General features: G+C 41.0%; 1 protein-coding gene across 1 annotated transcript in view; it reads right to left on the bottom strand.

Moving 5' to 3' along the window:
* The window catches only part of ICK (intestinal cell kinase), a 61,604-nt gene that overhangs the window by 9,023 nt on the left and 38,111 nt on the right, over nt 1–14,470 (bottom strand). The window contains exons 6-11 of the mRNA XM_003254145.3: nt 9,145–9,277; nt 8,249–8,420; nt 6,003–6,170; nt 3,368–3,688; nt 1,735–1,925; nt 1,467–1,615 (exon numbers count right to left, since the gene is read on the bottom strand). Coding sequence (XP_003254193.1) covers nt 1,467–1,615; nt 1,735–1,925; nt 3,368–3,688; nt 6,003–6,170; nt 8,249–8,420; nt 9,145–9,277 — 1,134 coding nt within the window. The remainder of the gene's footprint in view (nt 1–1,466; nt 1,616–1,734; nt 1,926–3,367; nt 3,689–6,002; nt 6,171–8,248; nt 8,421–9,144; nt 9,278–14,470) is intronic.

Below are 14,470 nucleotides of genomic sequence, written 5' to 3'. Positions count from 1 at the left end.
AATTTCATGCATCAAGAGGGCCTGCCATTCTCACCCCATTCCTCCCTTCTGACTGCAGCTCAGCCTGTGCCACCATCCCCTTCACCTGGATTACAGCTACAGCTTGCTGGCCCCTCCCCCACTCAGCACACAGGTGTTGATACAACCACATCACTCCTTCAGTTAAAACCCTTCAGGGACTTCTCATCGCTCCTGAAGCAAAATCCAAATTTCTTACAAGGCCCCAAAGATGCCTCATACTACACACTATGTCACCTCCTTTCTCACTATGCTCTGGCCACACTGGCCTCTGCCATTCCTCTCATAGGACAAGCCCTCTCCTGCCTCTAGACCTTTGCACTTGCTGTTTCCTCTCTCCCTGGTGTGCTCTGCCCTCAGCTCTCTGCACATTTGGTTCCTTCTCATTCTTTGGGGCCCAGCCAAGTTGCTTATTCAGAGAGGCCTTACCTGACCATTCTTTTACAATCTGTGATTACTATTTGTCTGTTTGTTAAAGTCTCTCTGCCACCACCAGCAGATAAGCTGTGTGAGGGTGAGGATGTTGTTTGCAAGGCTGCTGTATAAAACTGCTGTATAAAGCCACTGTGTAGACTACAGTGTGAAGGAATTCCCCAGGGTTGTGTGACCCAGTGGCCCTGCCTGGCTGTTGTGTTTACAATAATATTCGTAGTGCTTGGCATGCAGTAGATGCTTGATACATATGTACTGCATGAATGATTCACTAATGCTGTAAGTTTGGAATACAGAAAATCAGGAGAGAGGCTTGGATACCCACCAAACCATAGCATTGACATTTAACCCCCATAGTACTGCCAGGATGGTGTGACTAAGCTCCTACCCTGGTTTCCTTATTGGCCATTTCCCCTAAACCTGGTCTGGTAGAGGGGCCTCAGACATGCCGCTCAGCTTTTGCCAGAGTCTCCCTCCCTGGAGGCTGGACCCAGTTTCCTATACCATATTTCTTATCTTGGGTGACTATAAAAGAAAAATGTGAGGCCTGGCCCCAGGCACGGTGGCTCATGCCTGCAATTCCAGCACTTTGGGAGGCCGAGGCGGGTGGATCATTTGAGATCAGGAGTTCAAGACCAGCCTGGCCAACATGGTGAAACCCTGTCTCTACTAAAAAATACAAAAATTAGCCAGGCATGGTGGCGGACACCTGTAGTCCCAGCTACTCAGAAGGCTGAGTCAGGAGAATTGCTTGAACCCGGGAGGTGGAGGCTACAGTGAGCTGAGATGGCGCCATTGCACTCCAGCCTGGGTGACAGAGAGAGACTCCATCTCAAAAAAAAAAAAAAAAAAAAAGTGAGGCTTGGGCTTCAGCAAATATTTCTATGATGTTCCCCTCAGTTCTGAAGGGAAGCCCCCTATAATCTGCCTTCTAAAACAGACCCTTTGTGAATATGTGATTCCAAGGACAGGGTTTCTTATTAATAATGAAAGTAAAGCCAAGTCATTTATATTACCAGGCAAGTATCGAGAGTGCTTCAAATAGTGCTGCTTGGCTGCAGATCTCAGGGTGGGCGTGTCTCGCCGCTGATACGACGTCTGGGTGGGGGCGCTGTTTCCTGTGCCCACAGGCTCAGAGGGCTTCAGGTCCAAAACACTCTCAAACCTGAATGAAGAGAGCATGGCTTGGGTCAGCACGAGAGACGGTATGTATCCTCGGGTATGTACCCATAATCTCATAAATCCCAGATTCAGTCTGTTTGCAAACATGAGCAGCACACTTGCCTGCAGAGAGTGTCATCACTCTGTCTTTTCTTGTTTTTCAGGTCAATCCTGCTGAGGGATGGACTGAAATCCAAGTCATCCAAGTCAGCCCAATCATCTGAATCCTTTGTTGACCTGGAAATAAGACCCCACCTTCTCCTACTCTTTGGCTTTATCTCACCATTTTTGTGCTCCAGGCCAGCTGCAATTTTCTGTGTAAACAAATGGGGTTGGGGAAAACAATACTTGGCATTAACAGAACTCATCCATGAGTAATCTCCATTCTGAACTTCCTCTGCTATGCAAAGGAGGCTCCTGGGGCATAACATTGCTTATCTGAAGGGGCAACTGTAGAAAACACATTCCCAATCTTTCTGTCTCACTCATCCTTCATGGATCATATCAGCTGCCATCAATTGATGATGTTAAAGTTGTATAAAATAAGGATAAAAAAATTTTTTAAATACTTCTCACACACCAGGAAGATGGCTAAATTCTCAGTCTCATCCTAGATGAGTTAATATGATCTCTACTGTTATAAATATGGATGTAAGAAATTAAGGCTAAGATGTCAGTTAGCCTGTCCTTTTACAGAAATCAATGCAGATAATGCTTTTTTTGCCTTCTCAGTAGATATGGTTACTATCTCTTAGCTATAAAGAATTAGCTACAACAGGACATTTCCATACACATACCACTTCTAAATTGTGTGCTGCAATAAAGTGACTAGGCCAGAGATACCACCCTTGCCCCTTGCATCTCACATCGTGGTGGTTGGGAGCCAGCAGTCAGCAAATACTAACTGACACAGAAAGTGCCACTTTTTCATAAAGGATAGACAGTTGGCCTCTTCAGACAGCACTGCAAAGCTAATAAAAAACAGAACCCCTTGTCAGGTTATTATTTTATTAAATCTAACACTCATTGTTTTCTTTTGAAAACCAGCCCAAGAGGAGCAGAAAGATCTGGGCTCAGTTAATAGCCCAATATTAACGTATTGATTAACAGCAATAATGTGGATAACAATCTACAAATATTAATACGGTGCTTTATGCTTTTCAAAACATCTTAAAAACATCATGGCCTTTGATCCTCATGAACAACCCTGTCTAGTAGGTAAGACATGTACTATAATCTTCCTTTTATAAATGAGGACACTGAATCCGTAGGGATTAATAACAATTACTAACCTTTACAGAGTTGTAACTAGGTGCCAGGTATTATTCTAAATTCTTTTCAAGTATTAACTCATTAGTCCTCAAAGCAATTGTATCAGGTAAGTACTATTGTTATCTTTATTTTACAGATGAGGAAAATGAGGAGCAGAGAAGCCAGATAACTTGCACAGGTATCAAGCTACCAAACAGCAGAGCTGAGATTTGAGCCCCTGGTAGTCCGGCTGCAGAGGCCAGCTCCCAACCACTACCCTATAGCTGCCTCCATTAGTGACAATGTTTTTAACAGGCACAGCCAGAACTTGAATTTAGACCTTCCACTCCAAAGCCAAGGGTCTTTTCACAATTCCATGCTGTTGCAAACATAAATCTACCATGACTGGACCCTGTATACTGAAAAAGAAAATATTTCACACAATAATGGGGTCAGAAGAGGAATAAACAGACACGAAGCTCACTGGTGAATCTGGGCTGCTCACCGACTGGGGATGCTTGTTGTGGAGGGATGGGAAAAGCAATGGGCTTGGCTTGTCCTCCTGGAGATGGCTTGGGTGATCTGTCCTGGAGACCTCTGCTTTGTAGGGGTACGTGAGATGCAGAGGGGGCTGGCTGGCTTGATGTTGTCGTGAAGAAATTCGTGTGTGTGGCTTGGTTGGCGGCTGGGCAGGTGGGACTGGCTTAATATGAGGAGGTGGGCCTGCCTTTTCCAGGATGCCTTTCTGTGGTTTTTCTGAATCCTGAAGGTTTTGTGTGGTGCTGCCTAGTGGGTGTCCAACTTGGAAGTAAGGATATCGAAGTGCCTGGAATGACAAATAAGGCTTTAGAAGAAAAGTCTAGCCAGGAAAGTTACCACTGTCTTGATTACTGGGCTATATTTCATTGTGACCAGTTTACTACTGTTTCTTAGCCCAACTAGAAAACAGTATCTTGATTTTTTTTTTAACATCATTTTCACAAAAGTGAGTATTTATTTAGAATACAATATTACAACAAATTATAAATTTTACAAAGTTGACACATGGCCACAAACATTACAACATCCGGAAAAATAATAGTTCATACTGCCTTTTTATATGATGACAATTTTTTAATTACATCCATACAAAAGATAGAAAGATAATTTAATCTTTCTTCTAGAAGTATCTTGAATTTTTAACACCCCTTGTGATTTTTCTTATCTAAGATACCATAAAATATATGTAATGATTGCAACACAAAGTTATTTATATATAGTAGCCAGTTACACTGCTGTTACCCTGGCTACTTCTAAAAAGCATTCTGGATCAACAGAGATCCTGGTTTTGTAACTTATTTGCTATGTGTCTTAAATAGGGTATTTCATCCTTCCAAGCCTATTTCCTCATTCCACAGAAGAAGAAAAAAATAATACAAAACTGAAAGAGCCAAACATAATGATCCTGGAAGACTCTGAAGAATTGAGTACAAAATAAGCAGGCACATATGCTTTTATCCCAAAAGTGCCAAGAGTGTAATACATGATATAGTTAACCCCTCCCTATCAAGAACAAAACCGTGTCAGTTGTTCTGGATAACTGAGTTTTCTGGATAGCCAAGAGATAACTTAAAGTTTAGGGGGTTACAATTCTTTCTGAAATATTCCCTGTATTCTCTTGTCTTTTTGAATGGAAGTTATTAAGCATAACATAATCTTTCTGAGTAGGCCTGGGACAGTTATAAACATCTGTAATGATTATATGCAAGTGTAGATACAGAGGCAATTAATGGGAATAGCCTGGTAGAGGTCCCAGACTCTAGCATCTATTATAACTTGAAAGCCTTCTCTGTAGTCACAGACATTTTTGCAAGTCTTAACTGATTTGGGGGGTATTTTTAGCTTTTCACACTATTCGTAAAAGCATACATTCCTCTCTTGCTTCCTTGTTACAGAATCTTTTTCATTTCTTATATGCATCTGTTAAAAAACTGGGTTCATCGAAATGCTTCTTTTCTGCCCTGCAGCCATTTGTGAATTTCACCACCAGAAGTGCATTCCTGAGAGCTTTCCAACCCTTGAGCCATCCAAAGTCTTACGGCACCAAATTGTAGTTCTTTTTTCCTTGAGCTTTCAGAAAATTGCTTTTCTACACTCCTTAATTATTCCTCCAACTATCATCTCCCCAGCTATCACAAATTCTACCACCATATTGGCACTTTTCTTCAAATATCCTCATCACTCTTCTTCTTCTGAAAATCTTCTCTGATTAGAATTGGTCACTTATTTGATCCTCTGAGCAATGTAACTGTCAGTGAGACAAGTTGAGAAGGGGCCAGATGTAACTACCACAAAAGGAGGCTTGCAAGATGCCTGTGAGTGATGAGCCCCCAGCGTTACCACACCTCTTTTGGGTATATTTCATTATTTAAGTCCAAGTGGCCCATGGGAGGATAGATTGGGAAAGGAGCTATGAAATCAGTGGACCTGACTTCATACTTCAGGTCGGTTGGTTGAATTGTAGTTAGTTGCACTATTTGAACTAATTAGTGGATGAGTGATTAGAGCAAATTGCTTAAACTTTCCAAGATTGAGTTTTCTCACTCACAGAATTGAAAACAATAATGCCTGTCTCATGGAGTCTTTATCGGATTAAAAATTATATAAAATATATTCAAGAATTTGCACACTGTAAAGTGCTATGAAATACTAAGCGTAGTTACTATCCTAGCTCTGTCTCATCTGTCAATCTCTTTAGGTCATGAGTCAGTTGGACTTTACATAATATGAAGTTGCCTTTCAACAACCAGTACCGGCTTATAAACAAACTACTATATAATTGTAACTCATAGAGAATAGATTTGAAAACATTCTCCAAAGACAGATAAATATATGTTTATTTCCATTTCCATATAAATGGTGATATATCATGTGAATTATATGCCAATTTTCAAAGCAACTATATTGTTTACATTGTAACTACTTTATACCCAGTAAGTTTCAAACTATTTTAAGTTCTCATACCTTATATAGTACACCATTAGTGGTAATCTGCACTATTTCTCACCCGTAATACTAAATACTAAATATTTCCTGTGCAATTTATAGAAATTATTCAGAGTTAGATATGAACTTCATAACAGAAGAAAATGGAAGGAAACCTGACTAGCTGTTGGTCGTTTCTTGGGATCCCACTGAAGCATGTCTCTCAGGAGCTGGATTGCTTCACTGCTAGCATTGGGAACCAAGGTCTTTAAGTTATTGGGTACACACTGTGGCCAACGGAAGTTCATTGCACTTGAAAGTTGATAGCCTTCAGGCCAGTCAGTCTGAAAGAAGGAAAGATAGAAAATCTTGCTCAGCCAATTGCTGTGATATAAGTTTGTATTCTGGCATGTGTGCCCCAAATGGAAAGGCAACCATGTCATTACCCACCCACATTCATTAACCACCCACATTCACTACTGTGGCACTGTATGGAATGAGACATATATTTGGATTAATAGAGAGACCACCAAGACCATGAAATCTGGGGGAATAGTGGAAAAGACACTGGATTTGCCAACTTGTTTAATCATCTTTACATAAGAGAGTCTACCTCTTGAGATTTTGGGATTGAAACAAATTAATATTTCCCCAACTGTGTTCCATGAGACAGAGGTTTTGGAAACTGCCAATGAGATATTCTTTTGGGTAAAACAAAATAAAACAAAACATTCTGTTCCTGGACAAATACATTTGTGAAACTCTACCTACGGTATCTTCAACTCGATGATTCAAAGTATACGTGTGGAGAAGACCAGCAGCAAAGAAAGATGTTTCACCCAGTCTCAAGCTTTCCACTTTTTCATGCATCATTTCTATGGGACACTAAATGCTGGAGGGAATGATGGAAAATGCTAAAGAAATGGTCTTTAAGGTTCCTTCTAGTTCTAACACTACTATTTTATAACATACAGCCTAAGGTAATTGTTCCTTCACTCCTTTTTAAAGCCAAGTGGCAATACATATAGCTTTTATCATTCATTCACTTGACAGTTCTGGAATGCCTGCTATATGCTTAGTGTTGTTGGAGATCCAAAAATGATCCAATATAAATCCTGCACTTAAGAGTATTACCGTTCTTAAAAGAGAATGGAGCATTTATTTAAAAACAGTAATAATGCAGAGTAAAAAGTGACAAAAGCTGCAAGAGATGTACAGGTATAGATATGCAGAGGAGAAAGATTCCAGCATTGGACTCAGGAAACTTTCTTGAAGAGGTGGCATTAATAATTCATTCAAATGATTAAAAAAGTTTTTTGAGGATCTAATTTGTACCAGCAATGGTGCTGGGACCTGGGAAAATGAACATACAGCAAATCCTTTTCCTGAGTGAGCTTATGGTCTAGGAAACAACTATGCACACAAATAATTATATTAATAACATAGGACACAGCTGAAGATGTGGAGGAGATTAGAGAAACAGTGAGGAGGGGGATTACTGATGGCCATGTGACAGATATCACTCAGGCAGAGGGGGTGTTATGTGCAGAGCACAGAAGCAGGGAAATTTCAGGGCATGCAGCTGTTAGGTGTACAGGTATGAAGTGAGTCATAGGAATAGGAGTTACGAGGCTGGGCCATGGGGAGTCAACCAATACTTTAATGAAGGGAAGTCAGTACCAGAGCTGTTCTTTAGGAGGTTGAATCTGGCCACAGACTGAACAAGAAGCCAGAGTGAAAATACTTCAAGGCAGAAAGATGGGGAAGACACCATTAGACACAGGTGGGTGACTATGGTCCAGTCTGTAATGGCAGCAGTGGACTTGAAGGAACAAGAGCCACGTGGCAATATTCAACAGGATTTACCCACCAACCGCTTGGATGAAGGGAAAGGGGAGTAAGAGAGAGAAGGTAAAGCTGAAATTCAGCCTCAAGGTGGGGGCTCTGGGATTATGATCAGACCACAAACGAAAATGGAGAATGAAAGAAGGAAGCTAGTAGGGTGTTAAACAAAAGGCAATGATGAGTTTGAGGTGATGGTGAGGGAGTCAGGAGAAAATCCCATAGAGTTGTAAACATGTGAGTGGAGTAATAACGGAGGGAGGTAGGGGCTAAGGATTACATTCAGACTTCTGAACAGGCATAAGAGTTGTAGCAATGAGAACTGAGAAGTTCTGCAAGGGAGGTGAGATGATACAGAGAGGAAGGCAGAAGGAGCCATGACAGATGTCATACTTAAGAACAGGAGGAGGAAGAGAAGCCGACCGTATCTGAGAACGTGGGCAGTGGAGAATGACTGAGGTCAAGAGAAAGAGTCTAGAATGGGCAGGTGCTCAATCATGCTAGTGCTGAACAGGGCTGAGCGGAGGAAGCATGGGAAGCTGTTGGCTTTGGCCCACCGGCCTTTGTTCTGTATCATTACCTTTTTTGGTGTCCCCAGCACTTGGCAAATTTTGAATATTGTGTCAATTTCACTGGCTCCAGGGAAGAGCGGCCTGAGGGTGTAAACTTCTGCCATGATGCAGCCCACGGCCCAGACGTCAATGGGGGAGCTGTAGTTGGTAGACCTCAGGAGTACTTCTGGAGCCCTGTACCTGGAGGAACAAAGGTTAACTGCTAGCTATTGCTTCCACTGCTCAGACATTAAATTAAATAACAATCAGTTCTCAGTGAGGGGGTGTATATGTTCCTATTTTCTCTCTAGTTCACTGTGGTGTAATGGAATTGTGAGAACTTGGCAACTGCCGTGGGCTGCTGTTGACAAGTAGTGCTTCTCTAGTTCACAGTATTTTCTATTGAGCATTTCTCTACAGGAGACTTCTCTATGGCATCTTTGAGAAACACAGAGAAAGTAAGAATGAGGAAAAAAGAGAGAAAAGAGAAAGTGGAAAGGAAAACTAAGAGAGAAAGGGAGAGGGAGGAAAAAACCTACAACTTGTGTGTAGACTACTTGGTCATGGCAAACTGCTTAAATCAAATTCCCAGTGTCTCAAAGTTTTCACAATAGCAATTAGATGGTTCTCAGACAGGTCTTTGCAGAATATTTTACATAATTATTTTGTTAAGCTGTCCTAAGGAAGGCCTATATATAAAATTTTATTTAAATTATAGAAAAGCATAATAGGTTTTCTTTTAACATGATTTAGAACACAAGATTTTTAACCTTATACATTACCAACATATCTATAAATATGTGTTTCAGACTGCACTATTTCTCTTAGTGAAAAGTTAACGTTTGTGACTTTAATATTATCCTTAGCATAATGATATCTTTTTAAAGAAGTGCAATTAAATAATTTTGAGAAAAATAGTATTCACCATCTGGTAGATACATAATCTGTATATGGAGGTTTTGATCGGATTTCTCGGGCCAAACCAAAGTCTGCGATTTTCACAAGTTCTGGTCCCATGCAGAGGAGGTTCTCAGGCTTTAAGTCTCGATGAAAGAAGCCTATAGAGACAGTAGAGGAGGAGAAATCCAAATGCAAGTTTGCTTCCATATTATTCTTTGCGATTGTATTGCTCTCTGCAAAATAGTTACAATTTAAAAAGTAGTCTGGCATGGCACCAAAGGCTTTATGCATTCATCCCACAGATAATGCAGAGTCCTTTGAACTGCTCATAGGATTACATTCATTTCCCTTTGCAAATCATTCAAAGGTGATCTTGATAATTTTTTTTACCAGAGAAAATTTTTTTTAAAATATCAAACTGGATTATAGGCTGAGATAACTTTGCAAAAATAAACTGTCACTCAAGGGAAAATTATCACTGATGGCGTCTCATTTTATTGCCTAGGTTGGAGTGCAGTGGCACAATCATAGTTCCCTGCAGTCTGGGCTCAAGTGATCCTCCTGTCTCAGCCTTCCAAGTAGCTGGGACTACCAGCACAAACCATGGTGCCTGGCTAGTTTTTTTTTTTTTTTTTTTTTGTAAAGATAGGGTCTTGCTCTGTTGCCCAGGCTTGTCTTGAACTCTTGGCTTCAAGCTATCCTCCTGCCTCAGCCTCCCAAAGTACTGGGATCATAAGTGTGAGCCACCATGCCCGGCCCAGATAACTGTCTGATGGGAGTTGAGAGTTTATACCACAGCAGAAACACAATTATAATTTTTGTTTAAGAAAGAATTTATGAATATGACCTACTCATATCTGAGATTGTGGTGTATGTTGCAACATATATTTAAATGTTAAGTACTTATTACTTTGCCTAGTGAGGAAGTACAATGGTACATTTGCAGCTCACATGAAAGGCAAAGATAACTCATCACGTGGGAAGCCTGTCTCAGCTGTAGCAGAGCTCTGGAGGTACAGGCAGGAGATAGTCAACATGGCAATCTTCCAAGCTCACTCAAACGCCCAGTGAATTGCAATATATGTCTCTGAAAACCCCAAACCTCCCACTTCCTGAGAGTATCACCAACCTAGACATCATTTAATGTGGTTCCAAATCTCAATGGGACACCAACACTGGAAACACAACTCAGCTGCTGCTGATGCTATTATTTGTTACACGTTATCATTGCTATAATTACAGGCTGAGTATTCCCTACTCTGAAAATCCAAAATCTGAGATGCTCCAAAACCTGAAACTTTTTGAGCACCAACCTGACACATAAAGAAATTGCCTACTGCAGCATTTTGGATTTCGGATTTTTGGGTTAGGGATGTTCAGCTGGTAAAATATAATGTAAATATTCCAAAATCTGAAAAAATCCAAATTCAGAAACACTTCTGGACCCAAGCATTTCAAATAAGAGCTACTCAATCTGCATCAATGTTGTGAAAGCTGGATTCTAACTAGCACATTATGGGAGAAATTAATAGGCATCACTGAAGATCTACACGATTCCTTGACAACCTGTATGTTGACAATGCTCAAGTCTACATTTCTAATGTGCCTTCTCTACCCTTCTGAAGACCTAAATCTCTATTTGGATAGCAACTGGATGTCACTATCATCCCTATGTTAACTTATCCAAAACCACTTTTGTCCTCTCCCAAATCATCTCCCCTTCCTAAACTTTGGATAAGATTTCTAGGTACCTTGTAGTTATGTTGGATCCATCCTTACCCAGTTATGAGATTGTGTCGTATTTTGTATTAAAACATCTCATATCAGCTAGGCGCGGTGGCTCACGCCTATAATCCCAACACTTTGGGAGGCCGAGGCGGGCGGATCACTTGAAGGTCAGGAGTTTGAGACCAGCCTGGCCAATAAGGTGAAACAACATCTCTACTAAAAATATTTTAAAAATTAGCCGGGCATGGTGGCACATGCCTGTAATTCCAGCTACTTGGGAGGCTGAGGTGGGAGAATTGCTTGAACCTGAGAGGTGGAGGTTGCAGTGAGCTGAGATCACACCACTGCACTCCAGCCTGGGCAACAAAGCAAGACTTTGTTTTGGAGCGGCGCGGGGGGGTGAGGGGGGGGTGAATCTCATATCTGTCTCTTTCTACTTTCTCACTACCTATGCCTGCATTACCACTTTCTTGTAGACCTTCCTTGCTCCAGCTTCTCTCCTATAATCCTGACCACTTAAACACTATCTCTCCCTTGTCATTCTCTCATTCACCCACAAAAACCATCCATGACTCCTTTTTATATTTAAGAGGGCTGAACTCCTTTCACTCTACGTAAAGAGGGAAACTTATTTTCCAACACTTATCAATACATGTAAAGTGTGCTCCAATCAGGTACAACTCCTCATTCTTTGTAAGTTCACTGTACAGTCATGCACTGCATAACGAAGTTTCAGTTAATGATGGACTGCATATATGATGGTGGTCTTATAATATTATAATGAAGCTGAAAAATCCTTATCTAGTATTTACTATACTACACTTTTAATAATTATTTTAGAATTGTACTCCTTCTACTTACTAAAAAAAAAAAAAAGTTAACTGTAAAACGGCCTGAGGCAGGACCTTCAGGAGGTACCTAGAAGGCTTTGTTATCATGGGAGATGACAGCTCCCTGTGTATTATTGCACCTCAAAACCTTCCAGTGAGACAAGATGTGGACGTGGAAGGCAATGATACTCATGACCCTAACCCTGTGTAGGCCTAGTCTAATGTGTGTATTTGTGTCTTAGTTTTTAGCAAAAAAGTTAAAAAAGTAATAACAATTTAAGAACAGAAAAAGCTTATAGAATAAGGATATAAATATTTTTGTATAGCCAGATAATGTGTTAAGCCAAATGTTATTACAAAAGAGTCAAAAAGTTAAAAAAAGTATAAGTTCATGAAATAAAAAGTTTCAGCAAGCTAAGATTAATTATTGAAGCAAGAAATTTAAAAAATTTAGTGTAACCTCGGTGTACAGTGTTTATAAAGTGTCCTAGGCCTTCATACTCACTCTCTGATTCACCCAGAGCCATTTCCTGTAAGCTCCATTCACGGTAAGTGCCCTATACAGGTGTACCATTTTTTAAAAAATCTTTTATACTATATTTTTACTGTACCTTTTCTATGTTTAGATACACAAATACTTACCATGGTGTTATAATTGCCTATTGTATTCAGTACAGTAACATGCTGTAGAGGCTTACAGTCTGGGAACAATAGGCTATACCATATAGTCTAGCTATGTAGTAGGCTATACCATCTAGGTGTGTCTAAGTAAGTGTACTCTATGATGTTTGCACAACAACAAAATTGTCTAACAACACATTTCTCAGAACATATCCAGTCATCAAGTGATGCATAACTGTACTTATTTCCATTAATAATGTGCCCTTTGCTCCTTTCTGTCTACATCATCCCAACTCTTGACATCCTCCAACACCTGTTTTGAGTTTTGCTTCTTCCATTATGCCATTCTAATATGCTAGCCTTCATTCATTCATTCTACCAACACATTTTCACTGAGCATCTACTCCATGCCAGGCAACAGATTAGGTTCTAAGGATTCAGAAACAATGCAATGGACATGACTCTTGCCCTCATGGACATAATAGGCCCTCCCCTCTAACTCCAGTTGAGCTCTATCAACTTCAGGTATGTTAACCATTTTTTTTTTTTTTTGAGACGGAGTCTTGCTCTGTCACCCAGGCTAGAGTGCAGTGGCACAATCTCAGTTCACTGCCAGCTCCGCCTCCCGGGTTCACGCCATTCTCCTGCCTCAGCCTCCTGAGTAGCTAGGACTGCAGGCGCCTGCCACCACATCCGGCTAATTTTTTGTATTTTTTTTTTTTTTTTGAGACGGAGTCTTTCTCTGTCCCCCAGGCTGGAGTGCAGTGGCGCGATCTCGGCTCACTGCAAGCTCCGCCTCCCGGGCTCACGCCATTCTCCTGCCTCAGCCTCCCGAGTAGCTGGGACTACAGGCGCCCGCCAACACGCCCGGCTAATTTTTTGTATTTTTAGTAGAGACGGGGTTTCACCGTGTTAGCCAGGATGGTCTCGATCTCCTGACCTCGTGATCCGCCCGCCTCGGCCTCCCAAAGTGCTGGGATTACAGGCTTGAGCCACTGCACCCGGCTAATTTTTTGTATTTTTAGTAGAAATGGGGTTTCACCATGTTAGCCAGGGTGGTCTCGATCTCCTGACCTCATGATCCACCCGCCTCAGCCTCCCAAAGTGCTGGGATTACAGGCGTAAGCCACTGCACCTGGCTAACCATTTTTTATGAATTAGACGGAAGCACTTTAAGGGCAGAGGCCACATTTATATTTCTTGTGAATGCCTGGCACAGTGGCAGGAGCACCGTGGTCTCATAATATATTCTTGTTGATTGAACAAAGGACTTTCGTCTGTAGGGAACATTAAACAGCTTAATGTTAACACATCTACCTGAGTCAAGCACCAGGGTCAACTAGAGAGCAAACCAGAGCTGTGAGGAGGATAGGAGGGAGGAAACCCATGAGACAGCACTGAGAACTGAGAGAGAACAATGACCCAGTAGTGCAGGGGACAATGAGGGCTCAGAGCTGGTTGTCCTTGTGACAGAGGGAGTTGTATTAGTTGAATGAATGAATGAAGGCAGGAACTCTAGTAGAACTAAATCTATTGGTCAAGGTTGTTTTCCAAAGACTGTCTCTACCCTAGAGCAAAGGGAGGGTGATTGTGATGTGGTTATATGTGAAAATACACTAACTGCCATTATCATGGAAAGGAACAATATTTTAGTGAAAGGACAATCCTCTCTGTTCATCATTCTAAAGACAACAGTACTTAATACTGGGTCAAGTTCCAAATGGATAGTATTATACTATGGCATAATGGCGGATCTGTAAGAGAAGTAGCTGGCATAGATGGACAAAGTGAATGTAATTACAGAACCTAGAACCCAGTAAATACAGAAGAGGTGAAGGTATAGAAGTGATCAGATACATTCAAGATGGCCTAAGTGAGAGGAGGAAGTACTTCCTTCCCATCACGGGGTTGTTTTTATTTTCCACAATCCAAGGCATTGACGAGATCAAAAAAGTTTGACATAGGTTAAACCAGAGACAGGCACAGCAAGTTTGCTATTTTATAGCACATGCATACATGGGTTTGTATGTATATTGTGAAATATTTATGAATATATATTCCACTGCTCATTCTTTACCCTGCCATTGTACTGGTACATACCTAATACAATTCCTTGAAATATCCTAGTGAACTTAATAGTAAAATAAATCAAAATTATACATAAGAACCAAA

Source organism: Nomascus leucogenys, chromosome 22a (genome assembly GCF_006542625.1).
Source record: "Nomascus leucogenys isolate Asia chromosome 22a, Asia_NLE_v1, whole genome shotgun sequence".
NCBI classification, from domain to species: Eukaryota; Metazoa; Chordata; class Mammalia; order Primates; family Hylobatidae; genus Nomascus; species Nomascus leucogenys.
Note: the sequence above shows the minus strand (reverse complement) of the source record. Positions and strands in the feature narration are given on the sequence as shown.